Source organism: Physcomitrium patens, chromosome 17, assembly GCF_059467195.1.
Source record: "Physcomitrium patens ecotype Gransden chromosome 17, ASM5946719v1, whole genome shotgun sequence".
In the NCBI taxonomy this organism is placed as follows: Eukaryota; Viridiplantae; Streptophyta; class Bryopsida; order Funariales; family Funariaceae; genus Physcomitrium; species Physcomitrium patens.
This window is the reverse complement of record NC_143426.1, coordinates 4706800-4730689: the sequence shown is the minus strand read 5'-3', so window position 1 is coordinate 4730689 and position 23890 is coordinate 4706800. Positions and strand designations below refer to the sequence as shown.

Below are 23890 nucleotides of genomic sequence, written 5' to 3'. Positions count from 1 at the left end.
ATAAAACTTATATATTGTGATACAAGAATCATTATATATTGAATTGGGAACAAGATTATTCAGAACACAAGGAATAAAGGAGGTCTAAAGTATTTCTTGTCTTGTCTCTTTATCCATATTATGGCACCTAAGTCCTAAACCTACTTCAAAATGCTTCGTAATTAACTCACTCCACCTCTGTATCTTAGACTTCATTGACGGCTTTCACAAAATTGCAACATCTATCCCCCTCCTTAGTTGCAATAAGAGCAAGCAAAAGAATGTACATGGCATACTGCTAATGAGAGTCTAACTGACAATATTTCAAGCTTTTCACTGGCATACGTGATGCTGACGCAGTGTACACGCACTGTTGACTTCGTCCAAGGAAGACGCCTTCATGGAGCCCAAACCAAGCATGTGATAACCATGTTTTTATCAGAACAATAACAAAATGGGGGCTACAGCGTTGCCCCACATGCTTTACTCTCTGATCAGCACGTTGAATTCTAGCCTATCAACACACAATAGGAGAGAAATCTTTGAACTCAGCTGTGACGGAATCACAACGTTACTGGATCAGAGCTGCAGCGCCGATGACATTGTCTACACGGCTCAAAGGCAGCTCTTTCCATTTCGAACTGCATTTCAAGCCATCAAGAATTCCACTGGAATCTATTCGTCGAAGTAGGGTGAGCACTGTAAGAAGATACAGGTTGGTCGCAGGTGTTGAAGCGGACTAGTGTCGAGGATCCTACCGGCACTGCCTCCACGCAGGAATCCAGCGGCCATGGTGATGAAGTTGTATGGCATGAAGAACATTTTCAATGTGCAGCGCGCCATTGTGCCGCTCTTCGAGGTTGATGATGCACGCAGTTCTACTTGGGACTTTTTTCGTGTGCTTGTTCTCGGTTGTGAATGTTTGTGTGCGTTGGTGCAGCAATTTTCTTGGTGGAACAGAAATTGACTTTGCTAAAGCAGCTGAAATTGAGTTCCTGGACTTGCTCAGCATGGTCTTATACGTCGTGTGTTATATTTTTTGTAGGCGGGCACTGAAAAAGAACTGGAGTTGGTTCATGTGAACTTGTTCACTCACGACAATGACAAACCCAACTTCTTGGCGAAGCATGTAAGGATATCTTGCTCGGAAATACTTGGTAGAATTGGGCGATTGTGTACACTGCGCTTGCGAGCTTGCTGCAGCCGCTAAACCATGTGCTTCGTTGTCTGTGGTGTGACTATGCCTGCAGCCCTTTGGACTAATTCCATACCTCGAGGATGGCGACGTCAAGATCTATGGTGAGAACGCTACCTGGCTGATACCGGACCTTCTGAAAGTTCCGACTTCCACAAAGTCGGAAGTCCTGAATTGTGCCTTGTGCCTTGTGCCTTGTGTTGCAGAGTCACGCGCCATAGCGCGATACATAGCTGAGAAGTACGAAGGCCAAGGGGCGCCGAATATGGGCAGGACATTGAAGGAAAGAGCAGCCATCAACCAGTGGGTTGAGACGGAGGCCCACGTCTTGTACCCGCCTCTAGCGCCTATGCTGAAGGAGCTATACGTGGCCGGCGCCTTGAACCGCCCTCTGGACGAAGAGCTGGTGGCGTCTTGCACCGCGGCGCTGGTCAAGGTGTTGGACGTGTACGAGGCCCATCTCGTAAAGGGCAGCAAGTATCTCACCGGCGATGAGTACAACTTTGCCGATGCCTGCCACACCCCCTACTTGTACCAAGTGAAGATTATGAAGGCGGAGGTTCTTCGGCATCACCCTTATGTGTGGGCTTACACCGATGCCATCACCGAACGCCCAGGATTTCAAAAGCTGTTGCAACTGGATTGGGATAACGCGCCATCGCTGGAGTGAGCAAGTGAGCCCGAGTTCGTGCTTTCGCCAAGGACGATGGAGGGCCGTTCCACACAGAATCGCCCTCTTCTCCGCATGCTTTTTCATTCTCTTTTTGAAGTGCGTCGATGTGTATTCCACGTGGAGTTGTCTTCTCATTTTGTGGTCAGGATTTCAATGTAAACGGTTATACTTGGATACAGAACACTTTATACTTAGGGGACAAAGTGAGAGGACTCAACTTTTGAATATTTTTATTGGTTTAAATTAAGAAGGTTTCCTAGCTGGTCCTATATTTAGATAAATAAATCCAAAGGTCCTCAAAATAATAATAATAATAATAATAATAATAGTAAATAAAATATTAAAATGCTATTTTTTCTACAGTATTGTATGTAGAGATAAGAAATTAATTTTTTTACACTTCTCGTAATTGGGACTTTTAGAGGCCTTGTCCTGTGGGAGATGAATTAACACAGATTTCAAAAAATGCGCCAAGAGATAAAGCATCCCACGATAGCTAAAGGCAAAAAGAACATTGAAAAATACGATAGTAATTCACATGTCTTCCTTCTTTAGCAAAGAATAATTTTCTCACCTTCTAAATGATATTCTGAGTATGTTACTAGAGTTGCAATGTACAAGGCGTGCCCAAAAAGCATGCCCTATTCCACTCATCAAGTTGGATATACTTCGTTGTTTCGTAAACCCTAAAATAGTTATTTTTGCTGTAATGGCATTGAATTTCCACGAAACAGACCAACGTGTCGAGTTTTGACCAATAAGGCTGACCAACATTACGTGCAAAACCCTAATAAGGTTTACTTATTTTTCGCTACTTTGCTTGGCCTCGGTACAGCCATTGGATTTTGCAGACGCTACAACAGTGGAAAGCTTCCTTTTGCAACTTCTCATTTGTCAGCTTACCCGTTATTTTTCTTTCCTAGTAAAAGGTATCTTTGGAAAGTCTGACGCAATGGCGACCAAGGTGCAGCGGATTATGACCCAGCCCATCAATCTTATATTTCGTTTTCTGCAGAGTAAGTCCAGGATTCAGATATGGCTCTTTGAGCAGAAGGATATGCGCATTGAGGGCCGCATCATTGGGTTCGATGAGTACATGAACTTGGTGCTCGAGGAGGCTGAGGAAGTCTCGCTCAAGAAGAACACGCGGAAGCCATTAGGTCGGATATTGCTCAAGGGGGACAACATTACGCTTATGATGAATACTGGGAAGTAAGGTCAGAAGGGAAGATGCGACAGCTTTCTGTTGTAAACGTACGTGTTTGGGCCTGGGTTTGGTTCTTTCTTTCCTTGAATAGCTGATGTTTTCCTCCCAAAGATGATTTGGCAACGGCATGTAGGAGTTTTTGTTGTAGCATAAATGAAGTTGGACGACATGTATGAGGTGGTCCAAGAGTTCGATTACCGACAGATAGAGTCCCAATGACATTTCCAAGCATGTTCACGGTTTTGGTCGTTAGTAACGTTTGATTGGTCTTTGTTTCTTGTATGGTCGTTAGAGTAACAAATACATGGCATGATCACTTGGGGCGTTCATAATTGCTCATGGAGCGCTGGAGAGCTGGAGAGCCATCGTTTCTATTATCTCAGAACACATTGCCAACAGTAGGCAGTTTCACGTTCAGGATGGGATCTTATGAGCACTGTAGTTTGCGAGATATCCGAAGTTGATTTAGCGGAGAGTTGGAGCTGTCCCTGCGATGGGTTTTCACTAGGAGACTGCAGACGAAGCAGTAGACATTGGTTTCCAAATTGAAGAAATACATTTGGCTTTAAGGTCCAGCAATTTCCGGAAGATAATCTTGAGTCTTTTGGAGTATTTTCGGATGCCTTCTAATTGGTGTTGAAGTGTGCAGGGTACATGCAACACTGAGCAGAAGAGAAGGCATCCAAATGCATACTGCAGCTGCCGTTCTTGCAGCCAACCACCAGCATTCAGTTGCATTGATAGATTTTTTCTGAAATTAAAATTAGAAAGTGTCAGGATATTTTTTCAAGGTATGCATAATTAGTAAATTGTAACTTACTGAAAAGGCATGAGGGCCTGCGCAATCTAGGCCTTTGTGGCTCGGCCTTGCGAGGATGTACAGATCCTGTATTTGATGTAACTTGGTTTACTCTTTCTGTGTATGTGTATAATCACCCTTCCAGATGGAGCGTATAACTTTGCGCTTGAATTTAGTTCATTCATGGAATGTTCTTCAATCAGTAAATACGGGTCACTGCTACACCCAAATTCGTTTAAAAACTGTGCTGATGCTGATATTCTACTCAGAAAAGTTAGCTTATGCTGATGGCACTTTTCACTCGCTAAATGCAAGGGATCCAGTCACTGACATGAATCCCGGACAAACATAAGCCAGAGAACACATGTTAACTTACAGTAAATCCTTGGACACCCAGTTACTGTACAAAGAATTAACAAATCTAACAATAGATTAATGTTAGTCTGTCATGTGTCAATATGTCTTGTACATCTTGAACAACCAGCTTATGGTAAAGTATTATGTAATTCACTGCCAAGACATTTGTCACATGCAGTGCACCCGACATCCCATCAACCCCAAGTTACACTAATGGGCGTTAGTGGAGAAGGAAAGCCGCGGAATCCAATTAAACCGGCCACTCTCTCGACTCATTCTTGCCAATCTGTCAAGGCCTGCTCGTGATCTTTTCTTTGCAGTATCTGATGTAGCTATTGGATTACCTCCAGACGAGTCCTCATGCTTTCGTCCCTCAACGACATTCTCCACCAAGTTCGGCTCCTTCCCAGCTTTTCCAAGAGTGTGTTTCTCCCCTTCTATATTGGCTGCCGTTGAACTTCCTGCTGCTGATGTGCCAACAGACTTTGGAGAATGGCTCGAACCTTCTGAAATCAGATTTGATATTCGATGTGATACATCTACATTACCGAATACTTCTGAGCCAGACTTTGTTGGTTTGCCGATTTGGATACCTGACAAGCCAAGGGGTAGACCTATGGGACTTCCTTTGGATGGTCTTGAAAGTTCTTGTGAAGCGCTCAAAGACCGAGACTCTGTTGACACCCTGCCCTTATGTAACGGAGATTGAGAGGGCGTAGATTCCCAGTGAAGGGTTCTCTCTTGCACAATCTTCAGCTTTTCCACTACGTCACTCATCCTTGGTCTACTTTTTGGAACCTTGTTTAGACATTGATACGCTAGCTGCGCAAATTTCTGCACTACTCTAGCTGGATAGTTGTTGTTTAGAGCAGGATCAACTATTTGATAGAGTTTGTGATGGTCATTGACGAAGGGTCTCGCCCATTCTACTAATCTCTGTTCATTCCTTGGCCGATTTCTATCCATGACTCTTCTTCCAGTTAGCACCTCCAGCATGACAATGCCGAAGCTCCACACATCACTCTTCATAGTGAGATGACCTGTCTGTATGTACTCCGGTGCCGCATATCCTGCTGTGCCAACTATCTACACCACCCAATCCAGACTAGACTTAACTTTTTGCCAACCATCCTACAACATCGTCTTTAAATATTAACAATTTGGGTTATAATCTCAAGCCTCAGCTAGCAGGTCGATTTATGTTACGCTAATCACTTTAGTTCGTTGAACATCATTGCATATCAGTTCCAAATCAACCAAGCTATGTGAACTCAAAAGGAGATGGGAACACCGTCTTACCGCAGTAGAGACATAACTGTAGCCTTCTTGAGGACCATGTCTAGCAAGCCCAAAATCTGACAGCTTTGAGTTAAAATCTTCGTCCAATAACACATTTGAAGTCTTGAAGTCACGAAAAATGATCTAGAAAACCGTCAAACATATCATGAAACCAATTGTAAACTTATCAATAACTACATGGCAACGCAAGGCATTTGCTAGGATCTTTAAGATTTGATGCGAGCTTTCCTTCAAAACTATACTTGCTTGCATAGCATCAGCTGAAGTAAATCAAATCATTGCATAATGTAACTCAAAAATAAGTAAATCTAGTCAGCAGGCAATATCCAACATTCTCCGGAAAATCCTGTTGAGAAGCTTCCTCTAATTTTAGAAATCCAACCAAATATGATTTGCTACTTACTTGGAACTCCATATCTTCGTGCAAGTAGGCAAGACCTAGCGCTGCTCCCAAGATTATCTTTACCCTTGTGGGCCACGAGAGAGAATTTGGTCCCGGTCGAAACAAGTGATCGTCGAGACCCTTATTTTGCATGAACTCATACACCAACAATCTTTGAATTCCTCTTTCATCGGTATCATCTGCACAGTACCCTATGAGCTTCACCAAATGTGGGGAATCCACCAGCCCCAAAAAATGCACCTCCGCTAGCCACTCCTTATGGCCCTGCAAGAAATTGGTACACGGAGGATAATATTCTAACTCAGAAAATCTCTCACTATACTTCTCAAGAAGTTAACTACACTTTCGAAACCGAAATCTCAATCCTAAGAGGAATGTACTATTGCTTGATTAGTAGCCCCGTTAAAGACCGATTAGCACGACACAAAGAATCAGCCTCAATTACCTCATAAAAACAATATAAAAAGCTGACGCATTTCCACTTTGATTACATGCGGCAGCGACTCGATCGATTTTCACCCCATTACTGACATTGTAAACGGGAACGAACGGGCTAGGCAAGCATATCATAACCTAACTCATTTTCAATGTCTGCCTCGGCCTTCATGTAACAATATTCTATCAAAACCCTAAAACTTTTCAACCCGAAGATGTCAGTCAAGCCAGATTATCCATCTATGACGCCCAACGAGTGTAACACTTTAATAATGATGTGTGTTACACGGGTAGACATACCTGTTCACCCCGAGAATTCAGTTGTTTCACGGCAACATCTATTTTCTCTTCTCCTCCGCCAAAATTCTGTTTCTGCCTAATTGTGCCCTTGAACACTTGACCGAATCCGCCCTCTCCCAAGAGACTTTTCCTATCAAAATTCTTAGTTGCATATCTAAGCTCATGGAATGTGAAATCTCTGAGATCGTTTGGTTTCCGAAGTGAACCACTTTGTGAAAACTGGTTACCCGGAGGGTTGATGAGAACAGACTCTGATGACGACAGAGCATCAAAATCACCCTTGATGCTTGAATCCGATGGACCATAGCTACCTGAATTCACGGCTGATGCATTATCCTCTCCAGAACCCGAGGGGATGTTCTTCTCCTTAGACTTCACTTCAAACTCGGGCCGTTTTGGCACAAAATCAAAGCACCCCATAGTTGAAATACGTCAGCTGTACCCACTGAACTAACATGAAGTAACAATGAAATTGCGAAATCAATAATTTGGCGGCACGCAAATTTTTAGTAGTTGTCGGCAATGCAGTGCCTGGTAATAGAACGTCTGCCTGGGATAATCTCAAATTGACCTCATCGATGACAAGAACGTGGTCATTTGACGTTCAATCAAGTCAAAACGCTTAAGGTGAACCCCCCATTCATGTCAAGCCAGGTCAATGCTCAACACACACATAACGCGGATGTCGGTGAGTGGTTTAAGAGAAATGATGCAGGAAACACGGCTGTCTGAAAACAGGAAGGCTAATCTCTTAGTATGATCCAAGATTGTGACAGAGTGCAGAATGTGCCAGTCGCATCTGAGAATTCAGTGTTGCATAAATACACACCTGAGAATAACCAAGGTGTCAGTGACCCATACTGAAACCCAAGCTTCTCTTCATGTCCAAACTAATTCTGGAGAGAGTGTAAGGAAAATATATAATGATCCTGTTCTTTTGCTGCAATTTTAGTTCACAATAAAGCATTGTCGCTTATTTCCGGTTCAAGGAACACCATGATCGATCACAACAACCGTGATTCGAAGCAATTCAAGGATATCCAGCATCCCCCAACTCCATCACATCCAATTACTGAAAACCACAAACATTCACATTCAGGTATGCAGATATCAGGGGCATAGCCAAGACATTTTTAAGTGTATCATGTGTACAGCTTGCAAAGGAACTAAAAATCTACAAATTAGACTGAGATTGTGTCATACCCATTGCAGCGGAGTACAGAGACTGAAGCAGTCAATGGGCAGCTCCGATCGACTGTTAGCCATAGCAAAAACGATACAAAAGGCTGCAGGTCATTTACAATCTGCAAGAATAAGCTCTACCGATTATTACCGACCATCATCCCCCAAATGAAGATACCCTAACAAAAATACACCAGAAGCAATGAATCTTCCCTGCTGTAAGCAATTACCCGGAAGATCTATACCGACCACAACCCAACCACATACCAATACATCACAAACCACAGCTAGAAACTATGTTCTGCAGCACAACTCAAACCACGATCTACACAACAGTTGCGTCGAGTCCTGAGTAAGGTGAAAAGAGATCCAACAGTGACCCCCTCGCATAGAGCCTACACTTCTACAAACTCAGAATGCAGCCAACGAGTTACCGTACCATGAACAGAAGCCATACCCAAACCTCTTGAGGAAAACCTCGGAGTAAGCAGATTTCACATGTAACGAGGACTGAACAGGCACGGCGAAGCGATACAGAGACATCAAAGCAGAGCTCATGTCACAACAAAAAGAAAACCCAAGCTAGACTGTCCACGACGCATCGCACCACAGCCCGCGCGGCCGACCAAGCGAAAGCGCGGGGTGGGTCGCAACTTGCATGTGAGTACAAGCTCTTGGGATCAGCGAGGGGAAGGTGTGGTTGGTAAAACGCCGTTCCTTCTTCTCCACCTAGGTTTCTACTCATTTTTGCATATTGGGCTAAAAGGTGCTGGGTCCATTCACCATTAATGGAGTAGAATAGCAATCTAATTTGTATGAAATATTATGAAATGGGTAGACATTTTTCCACTTCGGCAATCTTACGTGGCATGATGCCATCCTGATCACCGAACTTTTGTCCATCGATAGATTGTTCATTCATGCTTTCACACGATGGCAGTCAATTCGCTTCATCCTTAAATTACCAGTTTATGAATCACTGAATAGTTTTTCACCACATACTGTTGCTTTCTTACCACTGGTAATGTCGAGGTTAGGAAGAGTCCATGCTCTGTATATTCAGCGTCAGCGCACATTATAATCCAGCTATTAAGCTTGTTCCTCTGAATGCATCATCTATTTTTAACACCGAGCAGATTGGTCGTTGTCTCACTCAACTCGCATCTTCCAAACTGGTTACAGTAGACAAAACCTACACTGTCATGTAAACGTTTTGCTATGAGCTTGCAGATTTGTTGCAGAGCGACTGGAGCTAGAGTTCGGAAGCTTCTCTTCTCCGACTGCGATGGGACACAGTAAATCGTCGCACACACACGGATCTCTCGACGTGTGACTATATGAACGAATCAACACAGTTCCCTGGAGTTGATTTCACGCAGCAAATTGAACCTAAATTGTTTGTTCATCTAAGGAAGTCACAAGGAGATCGCTTCCGTAAATTTCAATGGCACGTAGAAAACTAAGTGACAGAAACAATCTGGTGGTGAATGGTTTCCTTCATATTGTACAGTGACTACATCGCATGCGAGAACAGCTCACTTGTTCCAGGAGTTTATTTCTCGACCCCTCTCAGACTTGTGTCTGAAGAGAGGCCTGCACTCTTGAGCACCAGAACTGCACACCACCTGCAATTAGACGAATCTAAACTGAGTTATACCGATGTGTAGCAGTTTTCTTTTTACAGATTCACTCTGTCGCATCGTTTGCGGATTTCGCCGCTCGTTCCCATCAGAGGGCTGATGTTTCCCATCCTCGTCATCGATTTTACGAATGCGTCGAAGAAAGCGTTCTGGTCGTTGGCATACAAGTTCACTAAGTCGAGGTTGAACCCTTCCGTGTCTGCCAGAATTTGATCTGAATACAGAATACCTCGTTTGTTTAGAAGATTTTTGAAGTACTGATTGTCGAAGACTTCGGGAGTCTCGTCGTCCAGAACGAGTGTTGTTTTGAGGTCGGTAGGGTCGTTCGGGCACTTGGTTTGCAGCTTTCTGAGCATCTCCGCTGGAATGGCGGGATCGGGCTTGGTGGTTCCGCTTTGATTATAGAGGCGAGTTGTGATCGAGGTACAGTGAGTCTTGCCAATTGTGTGGGCACCTGTGAAAATGAGCAAACATCACTTGAAATTTCTCAACAACTGCATGAGAAAATCGTGAATCGTTGATTTCTACCAGTGTCGTAGCACAACGAGAAGCGTGAGCTCCAAACGAGGTTCGAATGCCAACCTGATAGAGTGACCATATCCTCCGAGGTCAAGCCGACGTCAAGAAATTTTTTCGTGAGAGTCGTAACGTTGAATTTTGGTGACGGAAGCACAGCATTAGCACCAGTATAGTTGGCTATGATGCTATCTCGTCTACCCAGCAATACGTCGTAATGGGGCCCTCCAGTCTGCCACATATTAAATCTAATGTCATCAATTCATGCGTTGAAGTTGCCCAGTCAAATCTCTTGCTCAGAAGTGTAGTCCTAATCTCAGAAGTCCTGGGAAGAATTCGTTGACTCTTTTGGCCATCTTATGGGATTAACTCAATTCATGAGACTGAATTTTGGTTACCTGAACGACAGAATCTCGGGCAGCAAGAGCTAATATGTCAGCACATGAGACGGTTTCACTGCAAGCATTCTCAAGCGATTCCTTGATGCGCTCAATGATTCCGAATCCGCGTAATGTGTTGATGTTGGGACGAGCCTCTTTCTCACTCATTGCTGTGGTGGAATTATCCAGCAGCACCGATCCATCGCAACCCTGGGCGCAGCAATCAGTGTGCAATTGCTTGTTACAACGTTGGAGTGTATGACCATAGAACGCTTCAGCAAGACTCAATTTCTAACTCAAAAGGTCCGCGAAACTCAGTTTCAGATAAACTAAGGCATTGACCAGTAGAAATTCCTTTAGTTCGAATTACATGAAAGACAAAGCTCTCGATTACCCCAGGTGGACAATTTCCACAGAAACACGAACAGAGAGATATTCATTGAATTAGCAATTTTCTACCCTCTAAACACGTCAGGCTCATACTCTATGACCTTTAAAAACCAAGACATGTTGATACTTAATGTTTGCGCAATTGTTCTGGAGCTTGGAAAATTAATATGAAAACATAAAAAAACAAAACAAAACAAAACAAAAAAAAAAAAAACAAATAACTTGACATAATGATGTATATCTCGTTTACTGCATGCAAAATTCTAGATTCAGTTATGGGCATTGGCGAATTGAGGAAAAGAGCGAAGTCCATCGGTACCGAGACAAAGCAGTCATGGAAAAATAAGCGCACAAGTGAAGCAGCTGATCGGGAGTCGTGTTTCACTGCTTTGGTCACAGTTTTAGTAACAATCTCCTCGGCGTTGGGACACGAGACCCCGTAGTAGGATTTTCTGAGACCGTATTGGTTATCTAAGGAGCCTTGTACAACCAATTGCATGCAGCTCAACACCAACAGAAGCAACACCACCGTCGACGAGGAGTAGCAGGCATCCATCTGACAGCTGATGTGAGTACCCCTCTTCCAAACTCACAACCTCTAATCCCCCGACTAACTTTAGTCTTCAACCGAGATAAAAAAATGCCTTCACAACGTAAGCAACCAGCGCTGTATTCCAACCTCATCCCTATTCTAGCAATATCAACAACATCTTCATCTGATACAATTGCACCTTCTCGAATCTCTACACCATCAATTTTCCAACGTTTCCACTCATCAGCCTAGTCCTTACGAAGCGTCACCCCACATGCCAGTCCCGTGTAGATCATGTCCACGCAGCAGGAATTCACATGAACGGGAGCCAGACAACAGTCACCACCGAGTACAAACCAAACAGAGATCGACAGAAGCGTTATCACACACTTCAACCGAGTCTATGAGAATATGCAGCGCCAGACTAGCGAAAAGTAGAGCTCTATGCTCAGGTCGACGAAGTAAAGGTGAACATATATGAGCTCCTTGTGCACACCTGAATTGACCAAACCTCATAACAACAGTCATACCGCCAAGCATTCCAGCCGAGTCACGTATGTGTATGTCGGAGAAGCTGTATGGTTTAGGAGTCCAGTGTCGCTTAGCGGGTCGGAGGTGGTTGGGGGGAGGGGGGAGGGAGCGGGGCTAGGGAAACCAATTAACCATGAGGTGGGCTGCTATTGTTAAGCTAGTGGTGTCGCCATGCCAGGATGGACGCGTTGCTTGGGGGGACGCTGGCGTTGGCTTTGGAGGTTGGGCTGCCACGGCTGGGGTCCAATAATGTAGATTGGTCCCATTCAGCCAAATCGGCGTGCACGTCTTTAGCCCAAAAACAATTCGTTGCTTTTGGAGGGGTGATAATTGATGTTATTCCCAAAGCGGCACGGACCTACCAGTCGAACATCGCATTCGAAAGCAACTCATTGGCAAATCATGTGACAGAGGTGATGCGGTACAGTTTTACCAACTCCTACAGCTCCACCCCATGCTTGGAATCCTCGCCCTTGCCCCTCTTCCTCGCCTCACTCGCCTCACTCACCTGCTTATGGCGTATCCGCGAAATAATTCCTCGCGGTTGCTCCATGCACACTCCAGGATTGACCATCAGGATTGGCCTTCACTCCCTCGCATCGTCCGTCCGTCCGTCCGTCGCTGTGTGTGTGAGAGAGAGCGAGCATCCGTGTCTGGATTCAGCCGCCGCCTCGCGGCGCTCTTTTTTCCAGTCACTTGCGACAGCTGGCTGCACCGCATGGCCGACGTGGATTCCACGCTGGTGTTGCCACGTCGCGCTTGCTTGTGTGGCTACGATCCCTTTCTCCACTCCAATTCATGATGTCCCCCACTCTTGTTGTTGCCGAGTCTGCGTCCCAAATTTCTACACAAGTCTAAGGAAAGATAGATATATTTAGGGAATTGTTAAGTTTACCCACGCATTTACTAAATCAACCCACCCAACATTATTGGTTGAGGATCCAACCATTTTTTCATTGGTTTTTGATCAATGTGGATTTGGTACTGGAGAATTTTGTGATGATGGTTAGGATGGGTGGATAAATTTAGAAATATGTGGGTCAATTTAACAATTCCTTGTATGTATACAAATGTGTGTGTACAGAAGTATATGGTTTCATTTGTGAAATTTGAGGTGACACAAAGAATGAACACTGAACTGTGGGGCATGTAGATTAAGGAAATTATTGATGTGTGTGTGTCTTGTCATGTGATTCTGCATGCATCATGAATGGGGTTTGCTCTAAAAGGGGAAGTTGATTACAGGTGTGACAACTGTACATTTTTCTGTGGATTGTGTGGTAGTGAATGGAGGTTAATGTGAGTTTGACAAATACAAATATAATGACTGTGCAGTATGCAACTGTTTGAAGGAAAAATTACAAATCATATTTAAAATAAATATCTATTTTATAAAATACCTCTTGAAAATATGTGACATGAGTAACTCATTTTATTAATAACAGTAAAAACACATACATAAAATTAAAAAATGAAAGAAATCTACCAAAATACACAAGATATAAAAATTAGTTTACACAAGATTAAATTAATATTACATAGTAACACAAAATGTACATGCTGAAACAATGCCCATGAATCCTCAAGAAAGCTCAGCAGAGTTTATTCATAGAAGCCTTCAAGCATTTAGAGGCTACACAAAGCTTCCAGAAATGATTTTTAGAGCACTATAACAGGCACCCAAATTTTTTTTCATTTACATATGTGCACAGAAATTCATATCCACATACTTTGCCCTGGATATAAAAATATTACTTTAAAGCTACATCCTCCATGATCCGCCCCAATACCACCTTTGTTTATTTACTATAATGCATTCATGCATGAATGAGCAGCAAGTGAGAAGAATAGCAAGTGATGATTGGGAACAGGGGTCTTTGTGAAGGGACAGTCCATTGGATCCTGAACTGGGCAAGAGATTATCAATCACAGGCTCTTTGTACCATTCTCACCCAGCTCGGAACCGTACCAAAAAATAAAAATAAAAATAAAATGAAAGTGAGATATTTTTAAGAAGAGCTTTTGAAATAATGAAAATAGAAATTTGTAATTTTTTATCAACATAATTGTAATGTTAAATAATCTAATGTTGATTTTGAATTTTGTAATTTGATTTTAGAAATTTAAATGACCAGTATAAGTTACAATGGTTAAGTCAAAATATTGCACTTGCAAAAGTGTGTTTCTTTTCTATTTGATGTCCTTATCTATATGATTCATTTTTTACATGATTAAATATAATTTTTAATTTTTTAAAATTCAATTTTATAAGATTTTGTACCTTACCATCATCTTTATTTTACTATTCTCATGTCCACTTCTATTGCAATAAATTCAAGTGGCTTGCTATTCTTTTTATTGTTTGCTATCAAGAATAACATAAGATATGTATTAAATCCTATGTAAACTGAAGCAACAAATAATATTTTTATCATAGTCAAAATCTGTTTTTTTAATTGTTTGGATTTAATAAACAACTTCAAATTATATGTACATATCTTCTCAATATTAAATCCACATGTTTATTTTGCAAATAAAAAAAGATAATAGAATATTCTTCTTAGTAATAGTATTACTATATTATATTTTAATAAGCTACTTCTGCAATAAATTTTGAGTATTTGCATTATTGATAAGTACAAAATAGCTCTCTTAACATATAATAAGATGATATTGGTTTATGTCCTCTTGAATCTTTATCTTCTTCATATTAAACATGATAGCCATATAAAAATCATATTATAATTTTTTATATTATATAAAATATTATATAATATTTAAATATTTATTGATAATGTAAAAAACACATGAATTTTATATGTAAATAGAAATATACTACATGTATAGATGTTTGGATAAAAAATACAATTTTCATTATTTTTTTTCTTTGTTTTGTTTTGTTTTGTTTTTTTTTCCCTTGTCTAGGTGGTATGGTTTAGAAGTATTTTAGTATTGATGAAAGAATTTTGAAGAAATAACGGAGTCTTTATACTCAGTAGACAAGGTGAGAGGTCACAGTTGTTAAATTTTGTTTTTAGGTTGAAATTGAAAAGTCTTTAAACATAGAAAAATGAGTCAAAAAACCTTAAGAAGAAATAAATGAGGTGAAAATCTCATTTATTCACATAGTATAAATAGTGTTGTTTTCTAAAAAAATTACTGGTTCCACCTTAAGAGATGTTTTTTAAAAAAGTTTAAAAAGTTGTCCCCATTTTTATTTTTATTTTAATGTTTTTAAATATCCATTCAAATAAGAAATCTAATTGTATATTTTTTTTCATAATTATTTAAACTAATATATGAATTGATATATTTAGTCTAGTAAAAAATATAATGATTTGGTCCATTTTCAGACCTCTTCTTACTTTATATTAAATCCAAATCCTATTCAACACATCCTAGATTAGAAAAATAAGTCATCACATATTTGTGTAAAATCTTTTTATTATTGGCCTTGGACTAAGTTGCTACAAGAAAAGATAAGAAGGGAGTAAGGTCAAATTAAGCAACTTTGTGATTACAGGTTTGTTAACAAGTAGTGGTAGGATGTATCAAACAACTGAGAATCCTAACAGTAATAGGCAAAAAGTATGGGAGCTACTCTATCTTAATCTGTGTCTACATGTTGAACTTATCTTCTGTACATGAAATGTTCTTTATATATATATAGATATATATATGATTTAATTCGTACATTTATTTTTTCTTTCTAAAACTGTGTTTCAAAATTTCAAGAATTTGACCTTGTATGTACAATTTTTCAGCTACTGTTGAGCAACAATTTGTACAATATAATACATGAATATTTTTTAATATTTTATATTTATTTAAATAATATATATATATATATATATATATATGTGTGTGTGTGTGTGTGTGTGTATATGTGTGTACACATTTAGCTCCAGATAGATAAAAGTAGGAGATACACCAATCTGGGCCATGGCATTACAAGCAGTTGGATCGTGTCCCTCAGAGCTTGGGCTATGTGATCATCAAAGTTCATTGAACTGCCAGTCCTTTTAATGTTTGCTGACGTGGCCCATGTATTCTACAACCCAATCATACCAAATCCAAGACGTCTCTGCCACCTGGACACAGATAGCTCAACAACAATCCACAGCATTCAAATTTAGCCTCCCCTCCCCTCCATACGCAGAGGGTCAGCTTTAAAAAGAACCAAAAAGTAAAACCCTGATTTGCAGTTGGGCTGTCCCAAAGCCATGAGAGGATGTGAGTCAGAACATTTGAGGTTTCAGTTTTATTAGATACACACATAAAAACAGACTAAAATCATCATATTCTGTCAATCCAAAGAAACTGAGACAAGAAACTGGATTAAGATAAATGATAACTAAAATGTTTCCTTACAACAAGAAGATACCCTAAAATCTACCTCAGAAAACTTATTAAAGATGTGGTTACAACACAAAGACTGGTGCAGCAGGGTTTGACTTCAGGACCAATTTACCTCCAGTCCACACAGAAAATACATGTATTCATGGACCCACTTCGTATGGTTCTGGAGACTCACAACTGGTATTCACTCATGAGTAATAAAGTTCAGCTATTCTAGTAGTCGAAAGTATAAAAAAGGCAATCTACTATCCACTATTTTATTTATTATAATTGTGGGGGAGAAATGGTACTGCCGAGCAAGATACAGCAACTTGCAGTCTGTGACAGATGGCCATTTGGAAGCCGGGTAGCGACCAAATATTGTTGCTTTTATCTCATGAGCAAAACTATTACCTACTGCATTTCAAAATCCATTTGTGAAATCATTTCTGTCACTTCTATAGTGTATGTAAATATTTACAAAGTTGGTCAGCGCTTGGGGTAAGAAGCACGTATGACACGTGTCACCACCTGATGGGTTCCGAAAGGATCCAAGAATCCAGCTGTCCCATCAAATATGGATGAATGATAGACGGATGAGCATCTGGGACAGGAATCCTTATCACTCCCCCCCGGCCCTTTATTCTCCATTCTCAAATTATGAGAGCTTTCCTCCATCTAAAGCCGGCTGAGACTTCGGAAGCTTGCTGGAGCACAGGTCGGCAAGTTGTGATGGGTGATTGATTCCAGTGGGTGGGGGGGACCGACCACACCACGTCTGTTCCCCAAGTCAAACGGGTGACCCGGCCTCCTCGCTGCCTGGAGGAGGTTGACTTTCAAAAAACAAATTCCATCCGGGCAGTTGACTTTTGCGTTGGTGAGTAACGGGCTGACAGAAATTTTCTTCTGGGCAGGGAACAAGCTGGAGTGGGGGTGGTATATTCTTTATTCTAAGTGAGCTCTTTACTTCTACAATATTGTTTATCTCTCTCTCTCTCTCCCTATATATATATATATATATATATATAATTTTTTATATGGGTTTTTTTTATTTTTATTTTTATATGGGATGTAGCTGTATGTGTTTTTGATGCTAACAAGTAGTGTTTGTCTTTTCACTTCATCTTGTGGTATCACAAATTTGGACATATTGGTGTTAGTTCACCCACCAGATCCACTTGATATCTTTTTTATAACAAAAGAATTATCATATACAAATTGAAGAGTCATGGATTTTCCCTTGTTTGAATCTATTGAGATCTATATTTTATATTTTTATGTTTATAAAGACTTTTATCATGAGAATATCTTAATTTGACCTTACCTCAAAGTTAAGATCGATTTTGCACTAGTGTTCTGGAAATCCTAGTTGAAGTGATGTTGAATGATTATGTCGCATTTGTGATTGGAGTATTATTAATGCATGTAATTTTTTTACTGTAATAAAATAGTAAAAGTTAAAATATTCTAGTAGATTGAATATTACTTTGGATTTCAAAGAAGGAAACATTTCAAAGTAAAACGAAATAAAACGAATTCTGACGAGTTGGTGTAAATTAAGACTGATTGAAACTATGATATATAGTTGATATAATCTTTTAAAAGTTAATTGTATTTCTGTTGATAACTTTTTAGAAGTAATATTTTTTGAAAGATTTCAGTCATTGCAAACATGGTTCCAAAAGCTTACATCTATTTTTGATGGTTGTTCTATTTTGGTTGGGATTTTGTATTCTCATGAAATTTATCTCAATTTTGTATAACATAAAACCATATCTTGATACTAAAGTTTTCTGATACCAAAGAAATATATATATATATGGATGATTTTAGACAGTGCTCGTAAACCAAATTCATAATTTTGTTCTTGACGGATGAATTAAGCGTGTTTGAAACAGATTAAAATTATCACAAATTTGAAAATTCCTCACTAAATTCAAAGATGAGAATTGTGCAGTGGTTGAATAAAATCGAATGCGTATGAGTATGTACATGAACATGTTTAAATTTTTAACGGTTTCAGTTCAGCTGTTGACGACTCTTATTTATTTATTTATTTTCTTTATCAGTGTCATTTTATTTATTTATTGATGAGTTGGCAACACAAAACTGGTTTGATTTGGAATTACTCTAGCCACTTCTAACACAGAATTTGATCTCTTTTAAAAATTTAGAATAATTTTAGGTTCTTACTTATGTTTGGTAAATGTACATGTTTTATTTTGATTTATTAAAAAAATTTCCGAATTTCCAATACCAAAAATCCTTGGCTTTTTGTGAGCATAAACAGGTAAACATGAATGCTACGAAACACGCACTTCTGCATGTCACTTCTTTGATCAGCTAAACCAAAAATTCCTTGCACAACAGATTGCCAGGCATTTATGGAATATGGAAAAATATATGTCATGGACGAACCAACCAACATAACAGAAACAAAGGACATAAACAATCCCTTCCAGTATAGCATTATTATTGTTATTCTAACTTTTCCCTTCTATTAACCACAAGGAAGATAACGTTCTAGGCGCATTCTACAAGAATAAACTTCGAAGTCTCAACCCTATTCAATTCAGCCGATCCTTGAGTCGTAAGAGATTCCATTGTAGAAGCACTCATCTAGTTCAATAGATGAAGCAAAGTGTTATAAAATTCCTGCATGCCACACAATCTTTCTGCTTAAACTCACAAAACACAAAATGGTTCAAAACACTGTAAGTTGCGTTGTGGTCTCGCTGGATACTCGTTCTTCCAGAGATCCAGAATTTCGATGAGGATTATGCACAGAAACATGCCCAGCCGATCCACTCGTGCTGTAGTTGCTGAAACAAGAGCTGACAGACTGAACTTGACATGCCAACGATGCCCTTTGGATGGCCTATGTTTGTTGTTATAAATTCAGGGAATTTCTCCTCGACTAACGGTTTGTGTACCTTGATGCTGCAAATAGTGCAAGGACTGGATTGTAGATCTTGTGTCCAGTTTTTACACAATCCTGTGACCTTTGTTCTGGTGGTCCCAAATAGAAACAAGTCGAGGATATCGAACATATCGACATGTCTTGGATCTGCAGAGCTTGGTTACATATCTTCCGATCAGTACGCGGAAAACACCGTCAGTCGAATAAAGCAGGATTCGCTGTAGCTTAAAACTTAAAAGGCTGTCGTGAGGAGTTAGCATGAAAGCTGTGGGCAGTTGCGTGAGACTCACTAGTGTAGCTGGCTTCAAAGTACTATCATTTAAGTCTTGGTAATTCCTCCCCCAATCGTGGGATTCCCATGTGGTGGTAGGATGCTTTGATCTGCAAACACTCTATGATACTGATGCAGATGAGCTATTGATGCACTCAGCACCTTGATACATGGAAGTAGCTGGTAACTGTTGAAGAAGTTGTAACTTAGTTGGCATCAACATGTGGTAACGATCATTGCATTCTGTACAAATTGGGTACTCATATCAGAACTATCGCATCGTGACTCTGCACGACATTGTTGAAGGAAAAATTTCGACCCATGTTCTGTGAAACGTTGCAAGTCCAGACAGTTCGCCTGTCTTCCGCACAAAATCCTCAACGGATGAACAACAATTCGGTATTACATTGCGCCATGCAGACTGCAACCTCGTCGGTACTGCGATTTCTGCACCGTGATTAAACTGCAACCACATGGATCTTCGCCTTGATAAAAACCGTACAGAGTGCACAGATTATTCTCATAAATAAAGAGAAAAATAAACTATGTGCATGAATGCAAGGACTGGTGGTTATGGAAGTCCATTTCTTTTAAGAAAACACTTTCCTTGCACAATCAAATACTAGTTCTGAAACTGAACATACCGCAACTTGCTTCGTTTGAATTGACATGAAGTTGTGATGGAAGGTTTTGAACATCGTCATGTTTCAAGTTAAATTTGAACTAGCAGATATTCATCACAAAGCAGTGGACAAGGAGACATATCAAAGCATGAAATAAAACATATCAGTATATGGGTTTGTTGAGAGTACAGTGTGCTCATGGTTGGTGTGGGTTTTGTATTCCATATCTAGTCACAGAAGTGTCTCACCATTCATAAAACAGTGGTTTATTCTAAATTCTTGTATTGCAATAGATTCTGTATGGATTATTTTTAAACTACAAGTAAGAATATATATATATATATATATATATATACACACACGAGTGATTAAACCCATTGGCAAAGTGTGTCTTTGGTTTAAATAAATTCTCTTCAATGAATACACAAAATGTACACAGACATGAAAATTTCATAATATTTCATAATATTTCATAACTACAAGCTTATCAAGAGCTGCATGATCCAATGGTTTTTTTTGCCAACCAAAAAAGTGCCCCACAATACTCACAGGTCTAATTCATTCTTTCCACGTTTTGGCAATTGACTTGAGGATCCACTAGAGGGTGCGTAATGTCACATAATGCTTTCAAAAGTAACGTGTTTATACAATCATCTGCATTAGCCTCCAAATATATTGTATGCCTTATCATTGCTAGAGTTGCTATCCCTAGTAGCCTCTCTTCTTGCTCTGGTTTTTCCTCTCGCTCACATATCTGATCCATTCTTCTTACACTCTGGCAATCAACTCGGGGATCCTCTACATCAACTTCTAAATGCATAGTATGCCTCCTCAATGCTGCTACCATCATTGCCAATCTCTCTTCTTATTGTCGTTTCCCTTTCTTTGCACGACACACTCTTATAAGTTTTGCTAGTTCTTCTTGTTTATGCTTCTGCCTCTATCATGTTCAGCTTTTACAATGCTTCTTTTTACATCAATTACATATTTCCATCACACTGCACTTCTATTTGTACCACTACCTTCTTTCCTTTTATGTTGTTATTGCTCTACTTTATCATTCTTGAAGAATAATAATTAATTTTTAAAAAAACTCCATACAACTCTAAATTCACTAATTTCAAACTTCACAAAATTTATTTTATTGTTGTTGCTCTTTGTTGTTGTTGTTGTTACTCACAAAATTTTAAATTTGCAAAAATTTCACAAACTTCACTTTGTTGCTCCAATTTAGACAATTGTTCTTCAAAAAACTTTTGTAGAGAATCCTTCATTGGAACTTAATTTGCCTTCATTGTACTAGTTAGATTCTTTGCTATTTCATGCTTGCATATTAGATGCTATGAATCTTGCCATGAACTTTTTTTCTTCATTTCTTTTACAAACACAAAATTATTTGATGAAATTCACAATCTAAATTTACAAAAAGTTCACAAAATCCTACACTCATACCACACTTGCTTTGTATACATTCAATAAATTTGAAGTTGGCTTCTACAATATTTTTCTCCAGATTACTTGCATATTTTCATAGCTTCCCATATCCTTCTCATGTTGCACTTCTTCACTCTTTCATAATTGTATACTAGACACCATAAATATTGCCAAGAATTCTTTCTTCTTTATTTCTTCTACAAATATAAAATTGAATGTGGTTAAAATATATTAGATTTAACCATCAAAATTTACAGTCTAAATTTTTGTAATTTATGAAATTTATAGTGTAAATTTAAAAAAACTTTATAGAATTCTAAATTCACAATCCAAATTCATAGAACCATGTTTATATTTTACCTAATTTATATCCATTTGTAGATTTGAAATTAACTTTCGCTTCTGTAAATTGTTGCTCTACTTTATCGCTCTTGTTGTTATTATTCTTCAAAAACCTTTTGTAGAGGGTTCTTCTTTGTAACTTCATTTACCTTCATTGTAATAGTAATTTTTACAAAAAGCTCTTCATTACAATTTCATTTATCTTCATTACAATTATCTCTTTTGCTAAACATGTATAAATTTCATTCTATTGGTTAGATACTTTGTTGTTTTATGACTAGATACTATGTACCATGAATCTGAGCATGAAGTTTTTTTCTTCATTTCTTCTATAAACACAAAATCATGAAATTAAAATTAAAATTAAAATTCACAATCTATATAAAATTTATATGAATTTATAATCTACATAAAATTTACATAAAATTTAAATTCATAGTCTATAAATATTTTATGAAATTTAAAATCTAAAAATAGTATGAATTTTATTCTAGAAATACAAAATCTTTACATTGCACCTGATTTTCAAGCATTCAACACTTTTGAAGTTGTTTAGTTACATGTGCTATGAAGTAAGAGCAACAATAGCGAGTGCTCATTGGTGCATTACCTTGTATCTTTGGAATGATTTTCCTATCACAATTTTCAAAGCAACACAAAGCATCCATTTTTTCCTCCTTTTGTGTGTTGTTTGCCTTGAGCTATAAGTTTAACTATCTTAGTGCAATATAGACTTTTTGTACAAATATTTATTTTAGTTGTTCTAATTTTTTGTAAAGACAATACTACTCTAAGATGTCATATAGCATAATAGCAATACTAGGTTTTTAATGCCATTACCATTGTCTCTATTGTCCCAATTAAATTTTCATACATTCAATAGGTTTGAAGTTGTCTAATAGATTAAGTTGTGAAGCAATATCAACAACAAGTGTATACTAGTACATCACTTCAAACATGTATCCTATTTTTTCCAAGTTGTAAGTTTTGTTGCACTAGTACGGTGCAAAATTTTTATGCAATTATCCTTTTTGTTATCCTTACTTTTTGTACAATTATACTTTTTCTTATTCTTACTTTTTATAAAGTCTTATTTTTAGAAATCTCTCTTTTTTCAAATATTCTTGACTTTTTGTAGAATTTTTGTTGCTTTGACTTTCTATTGTTATGAGATATCACATAGCATAATAGCAATGTTAGATTTTCAACACTATTTGTATTTTCTTTATTACCTCAATGAAATTTATATCATTCTTTTATTTAAAAGCCATGCACAAGATCAAAGAATATGATATTCAGAAGCATCAATTATATAACTATAAAGACAAATATCAAAGTAAATGCAAATATTTGCAATATATAATTTGTAATGTGAAAGAAAATCTAAATTCAAGAATTTATGTTTTACATATATTGTTGATACTTCATTAGATATTGTTGCTCTAATACTTTTATGTGAACATACAATACATTTAAATTACTAAATTGATAGCAAAATAGAGCCAATTCTCACATCCAATTGATAACATATTACAAATCATATGCAACACTTTAATATACATTGGCAACCATATTGTGTAAGGATTTTAGTATACCTACATATATTATTTTAGTGTCCCTTATTGCTTCAATCAATGGTATTTTTTAATATTATATATAGATATTTGAAGTCAATTTTTTATATAAGTGATATGAAAATAGTAGTCACTAGTTCTAAAGATCCTTCATTACAACTTGATGTGCTTCTTATTGCAGTTATTTAAAAAAAAAAAGAAAAAAATACATACACACACAGACAACAGCCAATGTGTATACTTTATTGTAATTAAAAATAAATAAATAAATAAATAAATAAATAAAAATATCAAAAACCAATCAGTGTCTCTTATTGCTTTAATCAATTGGATTTTTTGACATTACATATTATTAGGAATATATATCTATTGTAATTTTTACCTTAAAAATATAAATAAGTAGAAATAAGTAAAAATAAATAAATTTCATAATAGCTTCTAGAAAAGCTTTCTAGAAGCTTCTTAGATGCTATTTTGTCTTTAAATGTGTTTATAGTTGATTGATAGGTTAGAAACTTGATCAACAAGCTAATCACGTGTTACATGTGTTGATAGCTTGCAAAACATGCT

General features: G+C 38.2%; 3 protein-coding genes and 1 pseudogene across 10 annotated transcripts; 2 read left to right on the top strand and 2 right to left on the bottom strand.

Annotated features, from left to right (window-relative positions):
• The first annotated feature begins 553 nt into the window (after positions 1-553).
• Positions 554-2256, top strand: LOC112294428 (glutathione S-transferase F9). Its single transcript, XM_024544826.3, has 4 exons — positions 554-838; positions 1025-1108; positions 1230-1278; positions 1381-2256. The coding sequence occupies exons 1-4, from the start codon at positions 770-772 to the stop codon at positions 1842-1844; spliced, it is 666 nt and encodes a 221-aa protein (XP_024400594.1). The 5' UTR covers positions 554-769; the 3' UTR covers positions 1845-2256.
• Positions 2257-2652: 396 nt separating this feature from the next.
• LOC112294429 (uncharacterized) lies at positions 2653-4024 on the top strand (annotated as a pseudogene). Of its 3 annotated transcripts, none has more exons than XR_016498137.1 (2): positions 2653-3101; positions 3704-4024. The product of XR_016498137.1 is annotated as an uncharacterized LOC112294429, transcript variant X1 (transcript). The 3 variants fall into 3 exon arrangements; XR_016498138.1 differs by having other exon boundaries at positions 2657-3064; positions 3704-3977; XR_016498139.1 differs by having other exon boundaries at positions 2657-3064; positions 3347-3977.
• A 180-nt stretch (positions 4025-4204) lies between these two features.
• Positions 4205-8539, bottom strand: LOC112294426 (serine/threonine-protein kinase PCRK1). Of its 3 annotated transcripts, none has more exons than XM_024544818.3 (6): positions 8269-8539; positions 7851-7951; positions 6648-7719; positions 5913-6176; positions 5510-5632; positions 4205-5296 (listed from the first exon to the last, which is right to left on the bottom strand). In XM_024544818.3, the coding sequence occupies exons 3-6, from the start codon at positions 7065-7067 to the stop codon at positions 4421-4423; spliced, it is 1683 nt and encodes a 560-aa protein (XP_024400586.1). In that variant the 5' UTR covers positions 7068-7719; positions 7851-7951; positions 8269-8539; the 3' UTR covers positions 4205-4420. The 3 variants fall into 3 exon arrangements, with proteins under 3 accessions (XP_024400586.1, XP_024400587.1, XP_024400589.1); XM_024544819.3 differs by having other exon boundaries at positions 8287-8502; XM_024544821.3 differs by having other exon boundaries at positions 6648-7476; positions 8287-8478.
• A 754-nt stretch (positions 8540-9293) lies between these two features.
• Positions 9294-11935, bottom strand: LOC112294427 (peroxidase A2). 3 transcript variants are annotated; one of them, XM_024544822.3, is made up of 4 exons: positions 11075-11935; positions 10384-10575; positions 10052-10217; positions 9294-9923 (listed from the first exon to the last, which is right to left on the bottom strand). In XM_024544822.3, exons 1-4 carry the CDS (start codon positions 11309-11311, stop codon positions 9508-9510), a joined length of 1011 nt encoding a protein of 336 aa, XP_024400590.1. In that variant the 5' UTR covers positions 11312-11935; the 3' UTR covers positions 9294-9507. The 3 variants fall into 3 exon arrangements, with proteins under 3 accessions (XP_024400590.1, XP_024400592.1, XP_024400591.1); XM_024544824.3 differs by having other exon boundaries at positions 11784-11931; XM_024544823.3 differs by having other exon boundaries at positions 11108-11462.
• Positions 11936-23890: the final 11955 nt, after the last annotated feature.

Coding starts and splice junctions, on each gene's coding strand:
- LOC112294426 (XM_024544818.3), bottom strand. CDS start 7,067: ATGGGGTGCTTTGATTTTGTGCCAAAACGGCCCGAGTTTGAAGTGAAG. Junction 6,177..6,647: donor TGAATTCTCGGGGTGAACAG/GTATGTCTACCC, acceptor AATTTCTTGCAG/GGCCATAAGGAGTGGCTAGC. Junction 5,633..5,912: donor ACGAAGATATGGAGTTCCAA/GTAAGTAGCAAA, acceptor ACGGTTTTCTAG/ATCATTTTTCGTGACTTCAA.
- LOC112294427 (XM_024544822.3), bottom strand. CDS start 11,311: ATGGATGCCTGCTACTCCTCGTCGACGGTGGTGTTGCTTCTGTTGGTG. Junction 10,576..11,074: donor TCCATGACTGCTTTGTCTCG/GTACCGATGGAC, acceptor TGCTGCGCCCAG/GGTTGCGATGGATCGGTGCT. Junction 10,218..10,383: donor CCCGAGATTCTGTCGTTCAG/GTAACCAAAATT, acceptor AATATGTGGCAG/ACTGGAGGGCCCCATTACGA.
- LOC112294428 (XM_024544826.3), top strand. CDS start 770: ATGGTGATGAAGTTGTATGGCATGAAGAACATTTTCAATGTGCAGCGC. Junction 839..1,024: donor CCATTGTGCCGCTCTTCGAG/GTTGATGATGCA, acceptor TATTTTTTGTAG/GCGGGCACTGAAAAAGAACT. Junction 1,109..1,229: donor CCAACTTCTTGGCGAAGCAT/GTAAGGATATCT, acceptor CTATGCCTGCAG/CCCTTTGGACTAATTCCATA.